Below are 22,409 nucleotides of genomic sequence, written 5' to 3'. Positions count from 1 at the left end.
TGCACCCTCGCCATATTGGACGACGTGGGAAGGTTCAAATGGCGCGTGCCACTCATAGCCAGATCACCTCAGAGCCTCACAGACAGTGCCCCCTGCTTCCTCCACTTTGCCCTACCTCACAGCAGTGGTGCTGAAGGACGCGGACGAGCGGGTAGAGATGTATGGGTAGTGCTTTGTATCCAGCTTGTCTTCAATAGTGTCCTAGAGAGGAGAGAGAGAGGTCAGGTCACCATGTGCCTGAAAGGGCTGGCAGGAGCTAAATCAAAAAGTCAGGCAGTGACCACATCTGTAGCAGGCCTCCTCCTGTGCCTGCTGCCACTGCCGGGGACCCAGCATGGACAGGGGGCCAGGACACTCCTTCTGTAGCAGGCTGCCAGACTGCCTGGGCCCATGAGTCACTCTGTCAGACAAGGCGTTCATTTCCCTTGTCTCTGCCATGTTCTCCACTGTGTAACCCACCAGGAGTAAACATGTACTCTGCCCACTACATTCCTGACAGGTCAGCCTGGTGACAACTGGCTCTGAGCCGCTCCTGCAGTTTGTCAAGGGGCTAATTGTCTAGTGGATGGATTCTGGCTATCTCCTGTTGACTGGAAATCCACACTCCACTTAGGAGCAACATGAGAAACCTCCGCAGGCCTCCTTGGGGAGCAGGGAGGAGGGGCAGAAAAGCAGGGGGGGCAATGCAGTAGAGGGCTGCTTCCTCAGTCCTGCAACTGAGACAGGCAATTGGTTCCTGCGTGTTCCATAGCCACTCATCCTTTGGCTTTGTAGGTTTTAAAAATAGGATGCTGACTCACACTACATAAATACTATTCTAGCATATAATTTGGTAGCAATACCTGAGCTAACTCGGATACAAGGCAAGGCACTGTTCTCTGGACTCCCATTTTGTTTGCCTATCAAGTGCAGAAGTTGGGTGTATTGTCTCATCCAACCTTAAGAAGCTAGTGGCTCCTGCAGTGATGCTGAGGGATGGAGTGATTCCACAGAGCTGCTGCAAAGCCCACTGCCTCTATCCCTGACAGCCAAGAAACATGGTGCTGCAGCTTGGTGTGAGGCTCTACACCATGGACAAAGTGACAGAATCATCCTGTTAGAAGATAACCCCAGGGGATGTCACTCAGTTGGTAGAGTACTTGTGTGGCATATATGAAGCCCTGAATTGATCCCTGTACTACATAACTGGCATAGTGGTATATGCTTTGAATCCAATACTTAGGGTAGAATGAATGTCAGAAGTTCAAGGCCAGCCTGGACTTAAGACCCAATCTCAAAAACAAAAGATGGCCGCAAACTGGACAGCAAAGCGAAATGTAAATAGTATTGCTGACCAGAATACAACAGGCTCTGTGATGTTAAGTGGTCAGACATGTGAGGCGCCATACACTGTGGGACCTCGTAGAGATGGAAGGGACGCAGGAACAGGAAGTAGAAACAAGAATATTCCCAGGAGCTAGCTTGAGGCACAGAGCCCAGGTCTGTCTGCAGTGTGGGGAGGTGGGCAGACTGTAGCCTCCTGGGGAGACCCTTCATACCTGGCTGAGATGTCATCCACAAGGACCATGTCATCCCCTAGTAGAGTCTGTGCATGTTCCTCATCTGAACATGGCATGCTGACTGTGGTGGGGAATATGCTTGCCTTATGGGAAATGTCAGTATTAGGAGGTGTGGCCTTGTTGAAATGAGTGTGGCCTTGTTGGAGGAAGTGTGTCACTGTGTAGACAGGCTTAGAGAGTCGCTTCCTGGCTGCCTTCAGATCAAGATGTAGAACTCACAGCTTCTTCTCCAGCCCCATGTCTGTCTGCATGCTGCCATGCTTCCTGCCATGATGATAATGGACTGAACCTCAGAAACTGTAAGCCAGCCCCAGTTAAGTGTTGTCCTTCATAAAAGTTGTCTTGGACACGGTGTCTCTTCACAGCAATGGAAATCCTAACTAAGAGACACTGACATGAGCCTGGCTCTTCTGGATACTAACCACAGAGGCGTCTCCAAAGCGTGGGGCTAACCCTTGACACTGGAACAGTGGGTAAATACTAACCACAGAGGCGTCTCCAAAGCGTGGGGCTAACCCCGACACTGGAACAGTGGGTAAATGGATGGATCTGTCTTTCCTGGCTAGTTTTACTTGACATGAGAGGAGGGAACTCGACTCCTTGAGATCAGGTTGTAGGCAAGCCTATGGAGCATTTTCTTATTTAGTGAATGATGTAGGAGGGCCCAGGTTACTAGGCTGGTGGGCCTGGGTGCTATAAGGAAGCAGGCTGAGCAAGCCATGAGAAGCAAGCCAGTAAGCAGCACTCCTCCATGGCCTCTGCATCAGCTCCTGCTCCAGGTTCCAGCCCTGTATGAGCTCTTGCCCTGAATGCCTTTGATGATGACACAGTGATGCCCCTCCTCTTCAAGTTACTCTTGGTCCTGGTGTTTCATCACAGCAATAGTACCCCAAACTACAATCAGTCCCATGGGTGTTCATGAGTCCTCAGAGATTGACAGAGCCAGAGGACCAGGGACGAAATCATAGTGTGTCACTGCTACCTGAGAACAGGGGTGCTAGAACTTGGACCACCTACTGAGGAGCAGCCCTGGACCCCAAACTGACCTCCATAATGTCTTTAATGATCGGGGTCCATCGTGAGAGCTGGTAGGTCTGCTCACTGATGCGCTCCTTTCGCTCCGGTTTGCTTCGGCGGCGTAGTGTGGACTGAAAGCAAGCAGCCATCAGGTTAGATGCCAGTCAGGGGCCATCCTGGCTCTCAGTGACTTCTAGAAATTCTCTCAAGGACCCTCTTCAGAATTAACATGGCAAAGAGTAATAAAGGAGAGGTTCTGCCCAGAGTAGCCCTGAGATATACCGCTTTAAGAGACTCCGAAACAAGGGAGACTTGAGCAAGTCTGGGTTTTCTGGGGTTTGTTTGTTTTGTTTTTTGATTCTTTGAGACAAAGTTTCTCTGTGTAGCAGCATGGGCTGTTTTAAACGAATCAGTTCTACTGTTTATTGAGCCTTTTGTGACCCAGGTATGAACACACCAAACCCTGCCAGCTGCAGGTCACTGGTCAGGTCAGTGGAACCTAGTCCCTCCTAGAGACACCAGTTGGAGCCAGTCAATGGTGGCGCATGCCTTTAATCCCAGCACTTGGGAGGCAGAGGCAGGCGGATTTCTGAGTTCGAGACCAGCCTCGTCTACAGAGTGAGTTCCAGGACAGCCAGGGCTATACAGGGAAACCCTGTCTCGAAAAACCAAAAAAAACAAAAAAAAAAAAACAAAAAAAAAAAAAAGAAAGGAAAAAACAGAAAGAGACCCCAATTGGCTTTGTGAGCTCTGCCCGGTGGGCGGCCTGTCTCCAAGGGGAAGTAATAACACGGGGATTTCTCTATCTGCGGTTCAAGGGACTGTCTGAATCAGATAGTCTGCCTGCTCTCTCAGAGCACACTGTGTAGCCCTGACCTTCTGAACAGGCTGCTGTATTTTGCTCTCGGTCACTCCACTGCCAAAGACACAGAGCAAAAGAGCTCCTTTGACAATGTTGCCATCCTTACCTGAGATGCTGAGTCTGTGTCACACAGGATATACAGCAGGGGGAGTTGGGGTGACCCGTTTTGGATAAGTTCAGAGACAGCTCAGCTTTAGTGATCATGTGACTCCTGGATACGTCAAATTCCTGACTTTGAACTGTTTCACTGTCCTTCCTCCCCATTCCGACTCCTTCTCCTTCTCTCTCCCTCTCTCGCCTTCCCTCCCACTCCCTCTCTCTCCTTTCTTGATGTTGAGGGTGATACAGAGCTGTATCATAGTGGGCTGTCAATCATGAACGTGATGAAGATACAGTATCCCAGCCTCCCTCCCACAGTCTCCCTGCCTATGGCCTGGCCTTACATCCGTGACGATGGGCACGCCGAGGTGAGCCATGTTGGTGATGATCTCGCTGTCCTCTGGGGGGATCTGAGCGTGCTGGATGAGTTTGTTTAGGTTCTCCTCAGTGATACCTGAAAAACAAGGCTCCTGGTCACCATACCCAAGCCCTGCCATTTCCACCGCCATGTGCAGAGCCTCAGCCTCCCTTCTCCTCCTCGGCTACATCTATGGTGGGGTCAGAAGAGCCTTCCGCTCTCCTGGAGCTGCCCTGTGCTGACCACGGCTGCCTGCCCTCCCAGTCTGTTCCGTCTACCTGGCATCCCGGCAGTCCCTGCCTACGAGATGAGAAAGACTCCTTACCCAGTTTTTTGTACAACGACATGGGTAAAAACAATTTGGGGAGGGGTGTTTGAGACAGGGTTTCTCTGTGTAGCCCTGGCTGTCCTGGAACTCACTCTAGACCAGGCTGGCCTGGAACTCAGAAATCTGCCTGCCTCTGCCTCCCAAGTGCTGGGATTAAAGGCATGTACCACCACTGCCCGGCTTGTTTTGTTTTTATTGTTGTTTGTTTTGGGGGAATTTTTTTTGTTGGTTTGTTTTAGACAGGGTCTCATGTAGTCTAAACTGGCCTTAAACTTACTCTTGTAGCTAAGGTTGGCCTTGAACTCTTAATACCCCTGCCTCTACCTCCCAAAGGCTGAATGTCAGATGTTGAAAGGTCTCTACTACTAATGATGCAACCTAGAGGTATCTGGCAGGCTGAGTGCTAGCAAGCTGGCTGGGAGAGCTGGGTGGCTCCTCTGTGTCACCTGCTGCCTGTGCACTTGGGGCTGCCGAGCAGGCCCCTTGGCCTCCCGTTCTTCCCCTTCCCAGGGCTGCTGGTTGGCATCTGCGCTGTTCGCTCTCTGCTCCCCCCGCCCCTCCCGTCCTCCTCACCCCCACCGGCTCCTACCGTTCTTCAGGAAGATGTAGAGAAGGATGATACGGATTTTGTCATAAGTGCTGACGTTCGCATCCAGCAGGATGGGGACAATGGCTCTCATGGGGTCCTTGATTTTTTCCCCCTCAGCATCTGTGCCCATTGCCAGGTCCTGTAGAAAACACACCTTGCTGGTCCTATGTCTGTGTCAGTCTGAGAAGGTGACAGTTCTCAGGAAGTTCACGACCTACAAATGCCTGACTTTGTGGTGTTGTGGGAGCAGGCTGTGAACAAGTCTCCTGCAGCATCGGGCTGACACAGAATCCTAAGATGGCCAGGCATGAGAGCCCTGAAAGTCCTTCCAAAGCAGGCACAGTACCTGGTCATACTGTTCACTGTAGGTGGATGCCAGGGCACCCCACCTGTGACATACACGACCCAGCTGAGGGACTCAGGATTCGCTTCCCATTCATGAAAACTTGGGCATCTCCAGGGCCCCTGCATGGCTGGATTCCTTCCACCCTGGCTCTCCTGGCATGGAAGGCACACTAAGGTTTAACTCTTCTGAGCGTCACCTCTGGTTTTAATCTCCCTACAGCTTTCCCCAGGCTGAGGAGAAACAAGGAAGGACTCCCAAGCCCGGGAGGTGGAGGACAGAAAGGTGACAGGAAACTGAGGTGAGAAGACAAAAATGAACACAGCCAGGGTGTGCGCCACCCACTCCACGGACACCCATAGAGAGTGCCACTCAGTTACCCCATGGGCAGCCAGGGTGGGTGCCACTCACCCCGTGGGCAGCCAGGGCAGGTGTCACATACCCCACGGGCAGCGTACTGCACTCAGCAAGCCAGAGCACTGACTTTAGATCTGACACAGCCACTGCTTTCTCTGGAACTCCTAGAAGGGTTTCTCGGACTCCTCTTTCTATCAGTACCCCAAGAGTTTACCCAAATGGTGACCTCACATTCAGACATGATCTGAGGAAGGCACAATTCCCAGTCCTCTCAACAGCTCCAGCAGATGTGTGCTCAGCAGGAAGAAACTAGCACCGCCCCTCCCACAATTTGTTTTTGTTTTGTTTTTGAGATAGGGTCACCATGTAGCTCTGGCTGGCCTGGGACACACTATATATAGCCCAGGCTAGCCTCAACCTCTGAGATCCTCCTGCCTCTCCCTCCTGAATGCTAGGATTAAAGTGTGAGCCATCACACCCAGTCTGACTAAAAAAATACACAGGGGGTGAGGGTGATGCCTGGGGGGAGCTCCCCCTTCTTAGAGAAAGGGGGAAATGGGGAAAGGATCTGTGCGAGGGGATATTGGGAGTAGAGAGTGGTGATATTAGGATAGAAAGTGAATTGAAAAAAAAAGAAAACACACACATACATTTATTTATTGTGTTAGTGTGTATGCATGATACACATTGGAAGTCAGAGGACAACTTGTGGGAGTTAGTTCTCTCCTTCCTTCACACATGTTCCAGGGATTAAACTCGAGTTGTTAGGCTTGGCTGCAAGCCTACTGAGCCATTTTGCCAGCCCTAGAGCACACTCTCTAAGCTCACTAAAATGCAATTAATTTAATTTTGGGGGTAGTTTTTAGAGACAGAGTCTCACAAAATATCCCTGGCTGTCCCAGAATGCATTATATAGACCAGGCTGGCCTCAAGTCCACAGAAGTCCACTGGCTCCTGCCTCTTCAGTGCTAGGATTGGATTACAGGTCTGCCGCACTACAGCCAGCTTAACACTTATGGTTTTAAACCACTTTCAAAAGACAAAACAACCCGTGCTTCCAAAATTAATCTGAATTTGCTTCTTACTGAGAGCACAGTGGGTGTCAACCTTCCTAACACCATGACCCTTTAACACAGTTCCTCATGTTGTGGTGACCCCCAACCATAAAGCTATTTTGTTGTTCCTTCATAACTGTGATTTTGCTACTGTTATGAATCGTGATGTAAAGGTCTGATGTGACCTCTGGGAAAGGCTTGTTCAGCCACCAGAGGGCTTGTGACCCACAGGTTGAGAAACAGTGGACTAGCCAGACCCTGCTTTGGCAGGCTGAGCTCTTGGGGAGAAGCTGTGAGATTGAGGAGGGTGCCTGAGAAGCAGGGTACTTTCAGAGGGAGGGCTGCTTTCCTTCCGACCCAGCCAACACTACTGGACAGAGCATGCACGTCTCCACTGAGCCTCTTACTGCAAGCCAAGGGTGAGACTCTCAGCTCACACTAAGCCGAGTTGATGCTTCCTGGAATATGGGACTTCAGACTAAGGCTCTACAATGGCTGTGGTGGTGGTAAGTGTGATGGGCTGTCACTAAGCTGCCAGGGTGGCCTGAAACCTATGGTCCTCGTGGCTCAGCCTTCTAGGCAGTTAATCTGAACTTGCTTTTTACTGAGTAGCACAGCGGTTCTCAACCTTCCTAATGCTGCGACCCTTTAATACAGTTCCTCATGTTGTGGTGGCCCCCTAACCATAGAATCATTTCGTTGCTACTTCGTAACTGTAATTTTGCTAATGTAATGTAATTTTGTAATGTAAATATCTGATCTGCAGCTGGGCAGTGGTGGCGCATGCCTTTAATCCCAGCACTTAGGAGGCAGAGACAGGTGGATTTCTGAGTTCCAGGCCAGCCTGGTCTACAGAGTGAGTTCCAGGACAGCCAGGACTACACAGAGAAACCCTGTCTGATTTATAAATACCTAAGCTTGAGCCACCAAGTCTGGCACTCTGAAATCTTTCAGTGTCTTCTTCCTCCCCTCAGAACCTGCTCGGTGTTCGAGGGCCTCGTCCGCCGCCCTGAGTCTGATCTCTTGAGATCAATCCAAGGGGATTGAAAGCATCAACAAGACAGTTGCCACAAAGCTTAGCAGTTTTGCCACACTTATGGTTTTGGTACTCTACACAAAGTGACAATGACATCAGTGCTGGGAGTAGCTGATAGGGAAAAGGGAGCAGGGACACCAAGTACCAGTGAGGGCAGAGTCCCATCCAGGCCTGAGGTTAGAAAGGCTGGAAGACTCATGCCCTGCTGCTGCAGCCCGGGCTCTGAAGCTGGTCTGGTCATAGCGGGATCAAAACACATCAAAGCATAAACACCAGCCAACCCTGCCACTGTCAGGTCTGTCACTCCAGGAAAAACAGAGCCTTTGGAAAGAGCCAGGCATGCAAGATCCAAACTGCACAGCACTCCAGAACTATCTTGGCCCTACCCGCCAAAGCGGCTCCACACTGGCCCCACAGCTGAGACAACCCCTGGGGTCATGGGCTCTCCCTTCTCTAGATCCTACGATTCTGTAAGATGTTCAAGGTCAGAGGTTAAGTTTCAGTGAGGTGAATAGGTCGGGCAGAAGTTTTACCATGCAAAAAGGAAAGGAAGAAATCGTACCTGCTCCACGCGGCAGAGTTTGTCTACAGTGCCTTGGTAATGCTTCATACAGTCTTCAGCAAGGTGCAGGTGAGTCGAATACTAGGGAAAGCACAAGAATCAGTACAGAGGACAGCCACCGAGTCCCAGGACCCTGAGTGTCCTCACAGAGGACTCCGGTACTAGCGGGGGGGGGAAAAAAGGATTCATTAGCTGGGAGAGTGGGGTAAACCAGGGCCTGCAGGAGAGGAGGGCGAGGTCCTTTAGGAGAGGAGCGGCTGGAGCCACTCAGCAGGGTGACTGCAGCACCTGGTCAATACCTTACAGGCAAGTAATGCCCTTACACCTTTATGGTCAGGACCAGAAGCCCTGATGCCTCCTGGCCCCCTCTCAGATCAGCACCTCTGAGGGAGGCCAGCAGCTGGGTGAGGACAGCCAGCACCAGCTAAGGCCTGTGTAGTGAGCAACTGGGGCCTCTGGTCAACAGCAAGGGAGGAAAAAGAAGAAAAGAGAGAGATAGAGGAAAGAGAAGAAAGCAGTAGGAAGCAGTCTCCCTTCCCTTCTTTCCCCAATGAGAACTGAATTGCCTAGGCTCTGTAGATTTTCATGAATTGCCTGGGGCAGCAGGGTGTGAGCTGTCCCACACTTCGGAGTCAGACAGTCTGGGCTGGGGTCTCCGTACCTTGCTGAGCTCCTTCTGGTACTGGGGCATTTTCTTCAGCATCTGGGACAGGTCCCGCATGGTGGTCTACAGGGAAGGAGGTACAGTGTCACTAGCCCTGAGGTCCTCTGGCTTAGCCTTCTAGGCAGTTAATCTGAACTTGCTTCAGATTAACTTGTGGAGCTGGAGGCATGGCAGGACAGCAGCTACATTAGACTTTACAAGTGTCCACTCACAGACTTAAAAGATGTATTCAATTATACGGTTGTGTGTGCATTGTGTACAATTGAATGCAGGTGTCTGTGGAGGTCGGAAGAAGGAATCAGATCCCCTGGAGCTGGAGTTACAGGCAGTGGTGAGCTGATATGGGTTTGGGAACAGAACTTGGGTCCTCTGCAAGAACAGTAATTGGTTCTTAATCTCTGAGTCATCTCTCCAGCTCTTTAAATTATATTTTAATTAATTATGTGTGTGTATGAAAATACACATGCATGAATGCCACAGCCCACTTAGAGAAGTCTCAGGGGACAGCCTGCAGGAGTCATTTTTCTCCTAACATGTGAGTTCTGGGAACTGAACTCAAGTCGTCAGGCTTGGCAGCAAGGGCTGCTAGCTGCTGGACCATCCTGATTGAGATGAAAGGTGAGCATCAGTGCATCTGGCTGGGCCGGGCATTTCTAAGAGATTAGTAAAGGAGGCCAGAGCCAGGGGAGAGAGATCTCAGGAGGTCAGGTTATAAATTCCAAGCTAAAAAATTCTATGATTCTTCTGGCTTAAGATTAGTTATGCTCCTAAACGGTAAATCTTAACCCTCTAGATATTAGAAAGCAGTTCTTTATAACACTGAAAGTCATGTGGTTCCAGGGAGGACCCGTCTGTCGTGTTGGGGGTCAAACCCAAGGTCTGTGTGCACAGCAAGCATTCTATCACTGAGCCTCACACCCATGCCCCAGATAGCAATCTTAAAGCAAAACAATGCCTGACAGTTTACTGAAGGAAGAACTATGGCCCTGCCCACTCCCTGGTAGGACACAGAAGAGGAGCTGACCCCCGAGGATGCCTGGGCACTGGCACCCCTCACTGACCCCAGGACTTGTGGCACAGCAAGCAGGCTTACCTTCTCACCAGTATTCATCCTCTTGCTAGAGGAAAAGTCCTTCAGAGACCGGGTGACTTCCCTGCAAAGTGGGGGGAGGCAGCCATGCTCAACACAGTGCCCAGGACTCTCTGCAGAGACCACTGAAGCCATGTGGAGCCTTCCTTGGGACTAAGTGGTGATTCTCTTCCCACTGAGGTATGCGTTTAACATATAGTTCTGACTGACACTCTAAACCACTGGTCTCCAGGACAGTGTGTGTCACATGATTCCAGGGCAAAGGGACAGCATGGGACTATCCACTGTGTTTAGTTTCTTTCTTCCTTTCTAAAAACACACACATTCAAACACTCCTGTTTTGTGTTTGGAAAATACAAATATATGTAGTATATAACTAAATGATAAACAAATTTAACAGCAGGAAATATGGGCCAGTATTCCTACTCCAATATTAGTTGTGGTAGCACAGGCCTTTAATCCCAACAGAGGTGGGGGAATCTTTGAGTTTGTAGTCATCCAGGACTAAACAGAGAAACTCTGTCTCAAAAACAAAGAAACAAACAAACAACACAACACAACAGAACAAACCCACCCCTACTAGAGCACTATTTTTGCAGAGCTGGTGGTTGACTCCAGGACCTTGTCAAGGTCAGGAAAGAGCCTTACTTCTAAGCTACATCCCATCTGATCCCATGGATCAATAGCTTTTTCTTTCTCTCTCTCTCTCTTCCGTCCTTCCTTCATTCCTTCCTGTCTTTCCTTTCTTTTTTTTTGAAACAGCATTTCTCTGTGTAGTCCTGGTTGTCCTGGAACTCTCTCTGTAGACCAGGCTGTCCTGCAACCCTGAGACCCTCCTTCCTCTGCTTCCTGACTGCTGAGATTAAAGATGTGTACCATCACTGCCCAGTAAAGGGTGGATTTTTTAAGTTGATGAAATTGGAGAAGCACACATTCAAGGAACAGGAGGGACCTGTCTGTCTTGACTAGCATGTGGGCAACGTTGCCAAGGCGATGAGCTCACTCCCCAGGTTGCTGAGTGTGCATGGTCATTCTCAGCCCAGGGTTAAGGGCCCACCCTGGGAAAGGGGCGGCAGAGTTCTTACTGGGACACCTCTGCGATGTGCTTGTGTCGCAGCGCAATCCACAGGTCATCGTCCTCATCCAGAAGCACCTCCTTCACCCGCGCCTCTCCAATGCCGCTGGTCTCATACCTAGAGGAGACAGGACTTGGATAGGCCTGGCGTCCTCATGGCATGACCTTTGCCCCCATAAGACAGGATTTCATGTATCTCAGGCTAGCTTCAGACTCCATAAATAGCTACGACGGTCTTGAACTCTTGACCCTCCTGCCTCCACCCCTTGAATGCTGGTGTGCACTTCCACACCCAGATGTCTGTCTCCTCTGGTTCCTAAGGATAACACCTGTTCTCTCGACTGCCAGGTGATCCCAGGCGTGGCTCATAACACTAGCCACCTGTCAGGCTGGCCAGTTTATCTGGAACAGCACAAAATGATCAATTCCCTGGGCAAGGAGAAAGCTCAAAGCCAGCAACTTGTAGCTGTGCTTTCACCCCTCAGAGCCTGGGTCTCGGGGGATGGGCGAGGGAGTCCAGGCCCAGTGGCAGTTCTATGTGAGTCTACAATTACATAGTTACATAGTTGCCCCTCCATCTGCAAATGTAAGGTGCCTAAAAGCTCTCCAGCCATTTGTGTTCAAGTGCTCAGAGGAGGTCAGAACCCCAGGAACCAAGAGACAGGGGCTGACAACCACAAATATTTTCAGAATCTTCATTTTTAGTATCAATTAATTAGTTAGTTAATCGAGAGTGGGTGCCTGTATGTAGTCCTGGCTATACATAACCAAGTAGGACCTTGCTGTTGTAGGTCAGGCGGGCCTTGAACTGTCGGAGATGCTCCTACCGCTGCCACCTGAGTGCTGGCATTAAAGAAGTGCAATCCCATAAACCAGTGGAACCTTCATTTTTACAAAGTCGCATTTATTTTATTTGATGTGTACGAGGGTTTACCTGTGTACATGTATGTGTATCATGTGAGTACCTGGTGCCCACAGAGGCCAGAAGGTGTCAGTTCCTCTGAACTGGAATTACAGACAGTTTTAAGCTACCATGTGGGTTCTGGGAACTGAACTCTATCCTCTGCAAGAGTAGCATTGCTCTTAGCCACCAAATCATCTCTCCAGCTCTAGAATCATCAGCCCCGGGCTGATTCTTATGTTTGTCTTATGTTTGTGTCCATGCACCACATGTATGCCTGGTGTCTGTGGAGGCCAGAAGAGGGCATCAGATCCCCTGCATCTAGAGTTTAAAGTAGTTGTTTGTTACCACGTGTGTGCTGGAAATCAAAGTCAGGGCCTTGCTTAACCACTGAGCCATCTCTCCAGCCCCAGAACCTTCACCATAAAGCCATTCTTTGTTGTGAGACAGGGTCTCACACTAAGTTGTCCATCCTGGCTTCAAACTCATGACCCTCCTGTCTTAGGCTCCTGAATGCCAAGATTACAGGTGGGTAATCTTTTCATAAAGAAGAAAGCGGCTCCACTGCACAGAACATTCAGGAACTCTGTTGAAATATTTTACAGCAGTCATATTTTGTGGTCTGTAATTAAGAACGTTCAGCCGGGCGGTGGTGGCGCACGCCTTTAATCCCAGCACTTGGGAGGCAGAGGCAGGTGGATTTCTGAGTTCGAGGCTAGCCTGGTCTACAAAGTGAGTTCCAGGACAGCCAGGGCTACACAGAGAAACCCTGTCTCAGAAAACCAAAAAAAAAAAAAAAAGAACGTTCAATTCTGAATAAGACACACAGAAAACCAACCTGTCAACACATCTAAGAAGCTATGAATTGAAGTGATGTGAGCTATGAAAGAAAGACTTAGTGTTCTGTCCTGTTAGCAGGCATGTAGGAATGATACATGGATAGGGAAAGCCCACAGAGACCTCATGGGCTTATCTAAGAAATGGTATCTATCAGTGCTCGTATTTTTCCTTATATTAAAACCATGCTTTTGGGGGACTGGAGAAAAGGCTCAGTGGATGAAGCACTTGCCTCAGAAGTTTGATGAAGACAGGAGCTTAGATGCCCAGAGCCCACATAAATGTGGGGCAGGGATGGCAGCCATCTGGAATCTAGAACTAGGGATGCAGAGATAAGGTGCCTGGGGAAACTGGAAAGATAGACTAGCCAAAACTGGCAAACTCTAGGTGCAGTTAAAGACTTTGCCTCAATAAGGCAGAAAGTGATTTAAAAAATGACAGCCAATATCAATTATGGGCCTACCCTTGTGCTCACGCACGCACGTGCGCACGTGTACACACACACACACACATTTCACACATGACATCCATGCATGCTATATACACATACAAAACGAGAAAACATTTTTTAAAAACCACAAAACATCCTTTTTTTTTAATCAGAGGAACTCCCGTTGTCCCCAGAGCTAGTCCTGTGAACCTGTCACTTAATCCTTACTTGTAAACGTCATTTTCGATAGGCAGCAGGTCGTAACTCATAGCCTGGAATGTCAGTTCATGGAGCACAGGAGAGCTGGGGTCAAAGCCACGATCCAGGATCAGGAGCTGGGACCGTGCCTTGTCGGGACCCTGGCAAGAAATAGGGAGAGGCTTCAAAAGCCGTCCAAGTCAAACCAAGTAGCGGAGCCTCTGTGTTACAGGCAGCAGGAATAGAGAGTGCTCTGGGGAGCACGCCCACCAAGAGCAAAGGGCACTGTGCCTGCTGCTTCCCAGGAGCACCCCACAATGCCAGGCGAGGAGCCAGTTTACCACCACCGTGAAGCTGGGGCCACAGGATCATTGCAACAGAGCACCAGTTCATTACACATCCGGTGACCAGCTGTCTGGAGTGCCCAGCACAGAGGGGTCCAATTACACGTCCACAGCGCTGATGGGACAGCTCTGTGTCTAGGAATCAGTGAGGGTCTCACACATGCTGGGTAAACATTCACTCTGCTGCTGAGCTGGGCCCTACCCCCAGCTCTGAATCTCCATGCCAGTGCTGGTTACACAAACCTATGTGTGTGTTAGAAGTGCACACAACTGTGCACACATGGACTCCATGCAGACACCAGACTGTGGTGCGAGGACCTCACCACTCTCCACTTGCTACCTTTGCTATTTTGCTACTAGGGAGTTCCCTGGACATTCGAGGCTGAAGCCGGGAGCACTGGCAAGCAGGAACAAACTGGCTGCCCTAGCCACGCATCAGCCTGCCCCAGGGGCACTGGGCACTCTACTAGAGAGAGGAAAAGCAGTCCTTACGTATGCTCAGTGAGCGCAGGTCCACACTGGCCCAAGGTCTGCCGCCTAAATACTGTTTACTCAGAATGAGACCCTCGTGGTCCCAGGCCAGCCTTACCTCCCCCATTGTTGGATCGTCGGCTTTATAGGCATCCAGCTTGTCCTGGATCAGCTGAGCCAGCAAGGCATTGTCCTTGTACTCCCTGACACAAGGAGAGAGACAGGGTGAGCCACCTGTGCATCCAGACAATGTGCCAAGTGCAGGTGCCTCCAGGCAGAACACCGGGCAGGGCCGGATGGACGGGGAGGGGGGCAGGAGCACAGTCGCTATTAGGGTTTTTTACAGTAAGACTGTACCCATGTGTGTGAGGCATGGTGAGTGAGACTCGGGAGGCTGAGGAAGGAGAGCTACCACAAGCTGAAGGCCAGCTTGCCCTAATACAGTGAGACACTGTCTCAAAAGTATACAAACAAACACATCCCTGTGTTATATATGCAGTTTAGAGAGAAAAATGAAAATCTTGGCACAGGACCCAGCCCATAAAAGACCTTTCTCATTTTCTCTCCTAGTCTATGTAGAAGCAGAAATAATCTTTCCTCCACTCAAACCCCCTTGCCTCCGGTAGATGATATGGCTGAACTCCATGACCTTAGTGCCACCATAGCTCTGTTCCTGTTAGGATGTCAGGAAGATGTCCTGGGCCCCATTCTTTTTGTTTGGTTGGTTGGTTTTTGGTTTTTTTTTTTTTTTTGGTTTTTTGTTTGTTTTTGCTTTTTGTTTTTTCAAGACAGGGTTTCTCTGTATAGCCCTGGCTGTCCTGGAACTCACTTTGTAGACCAGGCTGGCCTTGAACTCAGAAATCTGCCAGCCTCTGCCTCCCAAGTGCTGGGATTAAAGGTGTGCGCCACCACCGCCCAGCTCCTGGGCCCCATTCTTAACTCGTACTGGTATTCTTCCTATAGTCCCAAGCTTCAGCAGACCAGAAAACAAGGGCAGGTCCAACCATGGCCTTCAAAAGCATGCAGCTCAGAGCCATACAATGGTAGCCACGAGCCTCTCAGAGCCATATAATGGTAGCCATGAGCCTCTCAGAGTCACACAATGGTAGCCATGAGCCTCTCACATCTGCTGGGCCTGATGTGCACAGAGCCCTTGCTCCTCAGACCATGGCTGCCATCACAGCCTAGGCCTTTGGTGACCTGGCTCTTCTGCTTCTCCTTGCCTTGACCCTAGCTCGGTTCATCTTCTTCAAAACTGATTTTTCCCCCGTCCCAACCCCTCAGGAGGTCTCATGAAATTAAACCTGTCCTACATGGCTACTATGCCAGACTACACTTTGACTTCCCAAAGCCATTGCTTGTGCCAACAGCAACAGCAAGTGTCAACGCAAATGCCTGCACCCTTTCTTACCCATCTGCTACGACCGAACCCATTCTTCAAGGCCTGCCACATAGCACTACCAGCCTCCAGCCTCACCCTGACCTAGGCTGACGGGCCTCTGCTGGCTCTGGATGTCACTGTGGTGTCTGCTGCTTGAAGGCACTGGCTTCCCAAGCCACGGTGAGTGCTGTCTGCACAGGTACTGCATCCAGCAGCACCTGCCCCCCACCTGCAGCTTCTGAGGGCGAGGCTGTGACTTTAGCTAAAAATCCCCCAGCACTCGGCACACAGCAAGTGATGAATCAATGACTTCATAAAACCCAAAGACTATAGAGATGGCCTACAGGTTAGGAACACGCATTGCTATTCCAGAGGATCCAAGTTCAATTCCCAGCACTCACCTAAGATGGCTTATGATTGCCTATAACTCCAGCTCCAGAGGAATCTGACACTTCCGGCTTCTGTGGGCACGTGTACTAACACATGTACCATACAGACACATACACACGTACCACTAAGGATAATACTTATTATCCTTATTATATCTTGTAATAATTTACAGTATACCTTTATCTTATAATATTAAAGATAATAAAACTAAATCCCTTTAACTTTATTTTTTTCTTAAATATTCATTTATTTTTATGTACACTGGTGTTTCACCTGCATGGATGTCTGTGTGAGGGTGTCAAATCCCTGGAACTGGAGTTACAGGAAGTTGTGAGCTCTATGTGGGTGGCAGGAATTGAACCCAGGCTCTTTGGAGAACAACTAGTGCCCTTACTGCTGAGCCATCTCTCCAGCCCCCTAGTCTTTGAATCTTTAAAGAAAGATTTAGTGTTGGATATTTTGGCGCACACCTTTAATCCCAGCACTTAGGAAGCAGAGGCAGGTAGATTTCTGAGTTTTGAGGACAGCCTGGGCTACAGAGAAAGTTTCAGGATAGCCAGGGATACACAGAGAAACCTTGTCTCAAAATATATATATAGAAAGAGGCTGGAGAGGTGGCTTAGAAGAGCACTGGCTGCTCCCCCAGAGAACCTGGGTTCCATTCCCAGAACCCACGTGCAGCTCACAACCATCTGTAACTCCAGTGCCAGGGGATCTGGTTCCCTCGAACAGATGCAGGCAAAACACCAATAAACATAAAAATAAATAAACTGTCAGAAAAAAATCCAAAGACTGCCCTTTAGAAAATTATTCACCTGCCACCCCCACCCCATTCTCTCCTCTCTTTCAGCTGAGGGCAACCTGGAACTCCTGATCTGTCTGCCTCGGCTTCCTAAGTGCTATAACTGCAGATGCGTGCCACCAAGCCTGACTTCGTACTTTACTTTCAAAACCTCTGCAAAGAGAGGTTGGTTTGAAAACATTTTAAAGAGATTAAAAATGAGGAAATATGCGTTGCAATGGCATGGAGGTTTATATTTTAATTATTCAATAACCAAATATGTATTATGTTCTTTTCTGAATGTGCTAACAGATAAAATCATTGTGATAATATATTTATTTATTAATTATTTTGTGATCTGTGTTAGGGCATATGAGCATGGCACACATGTGTATATGAGTCCAAAGAGAATCAGTTGTGAACTGATTCTCTCCTTCCATCTTTTCATGAGTTCTAGGGATTGACCTCAGGTATTTGTGGGACACCCAGACCAGTCTAGCATGGTGCCTTACCCCCGATACCGCACAGCTGGATACTCCTTCAGGGTGGCACACAGGGTTGCGATCTGCTCTGCCAGGCGTTCCAGTATCGGATTCTTCATCTGCGCCTTGTGAGGGCTGTAGAAGCTTTGGAAAGAGTCAGCGGAGTCCAGGGAATACACCTGGAGCGACAGAGCACGCAGGGGTGTAAGTCCTATCAGTGAGCAGCTGGAATGTCCGTCTGTCCATCCAGCTATCTGTCTATCCATCCATCTGCCCATCTGCCACCCTGGTGGCCTGCTCATGCTTTTGGTTATTCCAGTGCCAAGCACTTCAACTGTTAGTGACCAAAAAAAAAAATCCCTGCTCCCAAGGAGTCTGTCACATTACAGGGGAAGACAGACATTAAACACTCTGAAATAAACTATATGGGGTCGAAAACTGTAAACAACTGAGAAGAGAGTAAAGCAGGCAAAGAATGCCCCAGATGGCTGTGTGTGTGTGTTCGCATGTGTGTGCACGTGTGTATGCATACATGGGTGTGTGTGCGCGTGCACGTGTATGCCTGGACTCACAGGGGAGGGAGGTCTGAGAAGAGTCTCAAGGAGGGGAGGTGTTTGCTGCCAGCAGAAGGCGTGAGAAGGGAAGGGTGAAGCCCAAGATCTTACTTAGGGTGTGGTGTGTGCACCTAGCGTGTCCTGTGAGCGATGCTGGAGGGCAGTGCAAGGGTTCATAGGCCAGTCTGAGTTTGCTTTCAATAAACAACGCATGATCTGGAGATTGTGCCACAACTGTGGGCAAATAAGGGAGCTTTTTATAGGTTTAATGATATCCTGTCTCCAGCAAACTGCTCTAAGTGCTCTCCTCCTCCTGCTCCTCCCACCCTTTCTGTAAAGCGCTGTGGAAGTTAGACTCTCTCTTTAAGATGGAGTCAACCAACTCTCGGGATCCTCTCAAGTTCTCACTTGTTAAACTACCTGGACCTCCCTGTGAGAGTAGTGGTGGTGATGATGGAGACAAGGCCGCACTCTGTCCTTCAGGCTGACCTGAAACTCACTACTTAGCCCAGGCTCGTATTAGATTTGAGGTACTTCTCTAACCTCAGAATCCTAAGTGCTGGGGTTACAGGGTTGAGAACATGTTCAACTTAAAACGTGATTTGTATGTATGTATTTAATTTTATTTTTGAGACAGGGTTTCTCTATACATCCCTGGCTGGCCTGGAACTCACTCTGTAGACCAGGCTGGCTTTAAACTCACAGAGATCTGCCTGCCTCTGTCTCCCAAGTGCTGGGACGAAAGGTGTGCCTGGTAAAAACTGATTTTTAAACTTCCTACTTTCTCATGCTTTTATGTGCTAACCCTGGGCTTCATTTACTTAGGTGATGCTGGGGTTTATAGAGAAGCAGGTAAGCATATTCAGCTCTCCAGGAGGAGACAGGTTTCAGGGCAAGCAAAAAGGCACTGAGCCAGCTCCAATGTTCACGCTGTACCTGTCCCCTCTCCTTTTCTCTTTTCTTTTCTCTCCTCCCCACCCCATTTCTCTTTTCTTTCTTTTGGACAGGGTCTCATGTAGCCCAGCTTCACCTCTAACTTGTTATAACTGAGGACAGCCTTGAATTCCTGATCCTCCTGCCTCCACGCACCTTCCAAGTGCTAGGAATACAGGCTTGCCACCACACTCAGTTTATAAAGCCCAACTGCAGCTGGCTTTGCGCCTTCTAGGGAAACACTCTACCACCCAAGCTCCATCCAGCCCCTGCCTAACAATAGCATCCTAACCCCACAGTGTGAGGAGCTCATCTATAAAGATCCATATACATCTTTCAACACCACAGAACACATACAAGTCCTATGGCTTTTGGTTCCTTCTGCCAAGAGAAAACATTTGGACGAGCTCTAACATACTCAAATAAATTTCATATATTCTCTCAATCAGCTTTACCTTTGTGGAGACAAAAGCTTTATATTTTTTTCCACGGGGAGTTGCTGTTGGAACCTCCGGGTAAGGGTGGATGAAGTGCTAACAGCTTATGATGGAGGTGACCATCTGCTCTCAGCACATGACAAGCTGGGGTTACTGCCAATAAAAACAGCCTCCTATGCAGCAGATGGGTGCTCTAGAGTCTGCCCTTCCTCCTCGTCCCCTTTTAGGAACAGCTACTTTGGTTATTCAAGGAGTCAGTGAAGAGGAGTGGGCAGTGCTCAGTGGTGCTCGGGCAGCACGGAGACCACTGCAGTCAGTAAGGGCGGGTGAAGGGATGACATCATCGGGCAGACGCCATGGCAGCCCATTTCCCTTAAATAAACATCCGCACAGAAACAGACCGCACCTGGGACTCATAGGGGAGAAATGCAATGTTGATTTCCGTCAGCGTCTTGATGACTTTGGCTGCTCGGGATTTTACCAGCTCGTTAAACAGGGCATCTGGACAAGCTGCAAGAATGAGAAAAAACAGTGGGGTTTCTGTCCGTCCGTCTGTCCGTCCATTCATCTGCCAGCTCAGTCAACAGCCATGATGTCACTGCACCTCTTTTTACTCAGATTCTAAAATGGCACCTAGTAATACCTGCATCCCATCTACGAGTTCCAGAGATGGAAAAGTACCTGCAGGGCCCTCAACACGGCAGCCAGCAGCCGACTGCGCTACCCAAGCCAATAAAGACTAGGTGCTGCTTCCAGGCAAAGGAGAGCAGACAGCAGAAGCCATTGGGAAAGGGTGAGGAAGAAAGCACACAGATTTGATGATGGAACCAAGAGCCACAACATGGGAGGCCCCTGGTGGAAAAACAGCTTGAGGTGCCAGGAGGGGTTCCATTCCTTTTCTGCAGTCTCAGCAGGGGCTGTGGGGTTACCCTGAGGGAGAAGAGTGGCGAGGCTACCACTCTGTCGTTGTGGCTGCTCCACTCAGAAAACTTATCCACACACAACCCAGCACAAAACAACTCTGGGCCAGCCCACTGGAACTGTTATGGTCCAAAGACCTCACAGAAACAGCCCACAGGCTCCAGAGAACTCTGAATGGCCGTGTAATGGAGCACCCGGAAACTGTGCTCAGCAGGAAGCCCTCAGCTCCCAGAGGAGCCTGGTGGGCCAGCTTTCCTCAGCTACTACTACTTCTCCTTCTCTTTCTGATAGTGTTATACATTTGTGCATGTGTGTGTATACACTCGACATGTGTGTGTGTTTGTGTGTACACTTGTGCATGAGTCTGTATACATACTTGTGCATGTGTGAATATATGCTTGTGCGTATGTGTGTGTGTACACTCACATGTATGTTGTATACCTGTGCGTGTGTGTGAGTATACACTTGTGCGTGTGTGTGTGTCTTACATTGTTCATCTGCTGAAGAGAGAAGATTAAGTAACTGTAGTACGGCTCATTTCTTCTGCTGCCCTGCCCCGGCTCAGCCTCAGTGGAACTGTGAAGAAATGCCAACCTGGGCCAGCAGGAGCAGCCCATGGGGTACTTACAGTCTGTGAAGAACACATGCGCAGCCCGATATTTAGCAGTCGGTGGGTCCTTAAAATCACTGATCAGAGAGTGGACAGACTGTAAATAGGGGGAAGAGGGGGGCATTAAATTCAATTTTAGAAGCTAGTGCAACCTAAATCTGACTAAATCCACTGGCTTGGGGCTCCTTGCACTACAACAATGGTTTCCTGTGTGTGTCTCTAGCACTTCTGGTGTTTAGTCACAACCAGCTCTGAGCACTTAAAGGTAAGATTACTCCAGAATGTGGTTCACTCCAAGATGGCAGTGTCAGTGCCACTGGAACCTGGACTCACAAAACTGTTCAGAACCTTCGAGAAGATTCATAGGGACGTTCTGACAGAAACTTACCTGAACACCGGATTTTGAAAGTGAAGGCAATATGTGAAAACCAGGGGATTTTTTTTTTTTTTTTTGGTTTTTCGAGACAGGGTTTCTCTGTGTAGCCTTGGCTGTCCTGGAACTCACTCTGTAGACCAGGCTGGCCTCGAACTCAGAAATCGGCCTGCCTCTGCCTCCCGAGTGCTGGGATTAAAGGCGTGCGCCACCACGCCCGGCTCAGGGGATTTTTAAAATAAATAAATAGATAAATAAGGCCTTGGGGTTTCTATTGCTGAGCTAAACACTGTGACCAAAAGCAACTTGGAAAGGGAAGGGCCTACGTCACCTCACAGTCCTATAACACTGTCTATTGCTGAGGGAAGGCAGGGCAGGCAGCTGAGGCAGGAGCTTAGGCAGATGCCACAGAGGAGCGCTGCTGACTGTCTTGCTCTCTCGCTCAGCTTATTTTTGAAAACACATACTACCCAGGACCACTTGGGCCTAGGAGTGGCACTGGCCACACTGGGCTGGGCCTCTCACATCAGTCACCAAGCAAGGAAGTGCCCTACAGACTTGCCTACAGATCATATGGAGGAGGCATTTCCTCAACCGAAGTTCCTTTTCCCAGATTAACTTGTGTCAAGTTGATAAAAATAAAAAACAGGGCTGGTGAGTTGGCTCAGCGGGTAAGAGCACTGACTGCTCTTCCAAAGGTCCTGAGTTCAAATCCCAGCAACCACATGGTGGCTCACAACCATCTGTAATGAGATCTGATGCCCTCTTCTGGTGTGTCTGAAGACAGATAAAGCGTACTTACATATAATATATATATATATATATATATATATACATATATATATATATATAAACAAATCTTTTAAAAAATAAAATAAAAAACAACAGCAAAAACAAACATCTGGCAAAAACTATCAGCAAAAAGGAGGAAAATGGTCCTGTAAGAATCTGATCTGAACAAGGTGGAAAAACTTGAGTACAAGCTGGGTATTGAAGAAATACACCACAAGCCATAAACCGCCAAAGCCTAGAGGTGGATCTACTGGAGGGAACTAGACAGTGGAGAGGGGCAGTGGGTGCCAGCTCTGGCTGTCCACTCTGCCCCACTACTGTATCTCCTGAGGCTCAATGCATGCCTTACTTCTCCCTGCACAAGAGCCCCACTCTCCCTGCTTCTGACAACGTGCTTAACCTAGAAATGCCTGGTGCTCGCTCTGTGCCAGAGCCTAAGCCCAGAGTAACAGCCTGAGCGGGGAACACAGGGATTTACCTTCTCAGACGGGGTGATGAGGTACACGGCCTCCAGGCTGGGGAGCGGCTCTCGGCGCTTGTTGATATCCTCCACAACTACACAAAGACACACAGCCCACAG

The 22,409-nt window shown here is 49.3% G+C and overlaps 1 protein-coding gene across 2 annotated transcripts in view; it reads right to left on the bottom strand.

Annotated features, from left to right (window-relative positions):
• Stxbp1 (syntaxin binding protein 1) overlaps positions 1 to 22,409 on the bottom strand; it is a 61,395-nt gene that overhangs the window by 10,495 nt on the left and 28,491 nt on the right. For both annotated transcript variants that reach the window (XM_085835013.1, XM_085835014.1), the window contains exons 4-17: positions 22,308 to 22,384; positions 20,683 to 20,761; positions 19,540 to 19,643; positions 17,240 to 17,388; positions 14,294 to 14,378; positions 13,391 to 13,521; positions 11,005 to 11,112; positions 9,923 to 9,983; positions 8,827 to 8,892; positions 8,166 to 8,246; positions 4,813 to 4,951; positions 3,882 to 3,991; positions 2,606 to 2,707; positions 116 to 201 (exon numbers count right to left, since the gene is read on the bottom strand). In XM_085835013.1, the coding sequence (XP_085691139.1) occupies positions 116 to 201; positions 2,606 to 2,707; positions 3,882 to 3,991; positions 4,813 to 4,951; positions 8,166 to 8,246; positions 8,827 to 8,892; positions 9,923 to 9,983; positions 11,005 to 11,112; positions 13,391 to 13,521; positions 14,294 to 14,378; positions 17,240 to 17,388; positions 19,540 to 19,643; positions 20,683 to 20,761; positions 22,308 to 22,384 (1,378 nt within the window). The remainder of the gene's footprint in view (positions 1 to 115; positions 202 to 2,605; positions 2,708 to 3,881; positions 3,992 to 4,812; positions 4,952 to 8,165; positions 8,247 to 8,826; positions 8,893 to 9,922; positions 9,984 to 11,004; positions 11,113 to 13,390; positions 13,522 to 14,293; positions 14,379 to 17,239; positions 17,389 to 19,539; positions 19,644 to 20,682; positions 20,762 to 22,307; positions 22,385 to 22,409) is intronic.

Source organism: Mus caroli, unplaced genomic scaffold (genome assembly GCF_978045245.1).
Source record: "Mus caroli unplaced genomic scaffold, Mus_caroli_1 scaffold_2, whole genome shotgun sequence".
NCBI classification, from domain to species: Eukaryota; Metazoa; Chordata; class Mammalia; order Rodentia; family Muridae; genus Mus; species Mus caroli.
Note: the sequence above shows the minus strand (reverse complement) of the source record. Positions and strands in the feature narration are given on the sequence as shown.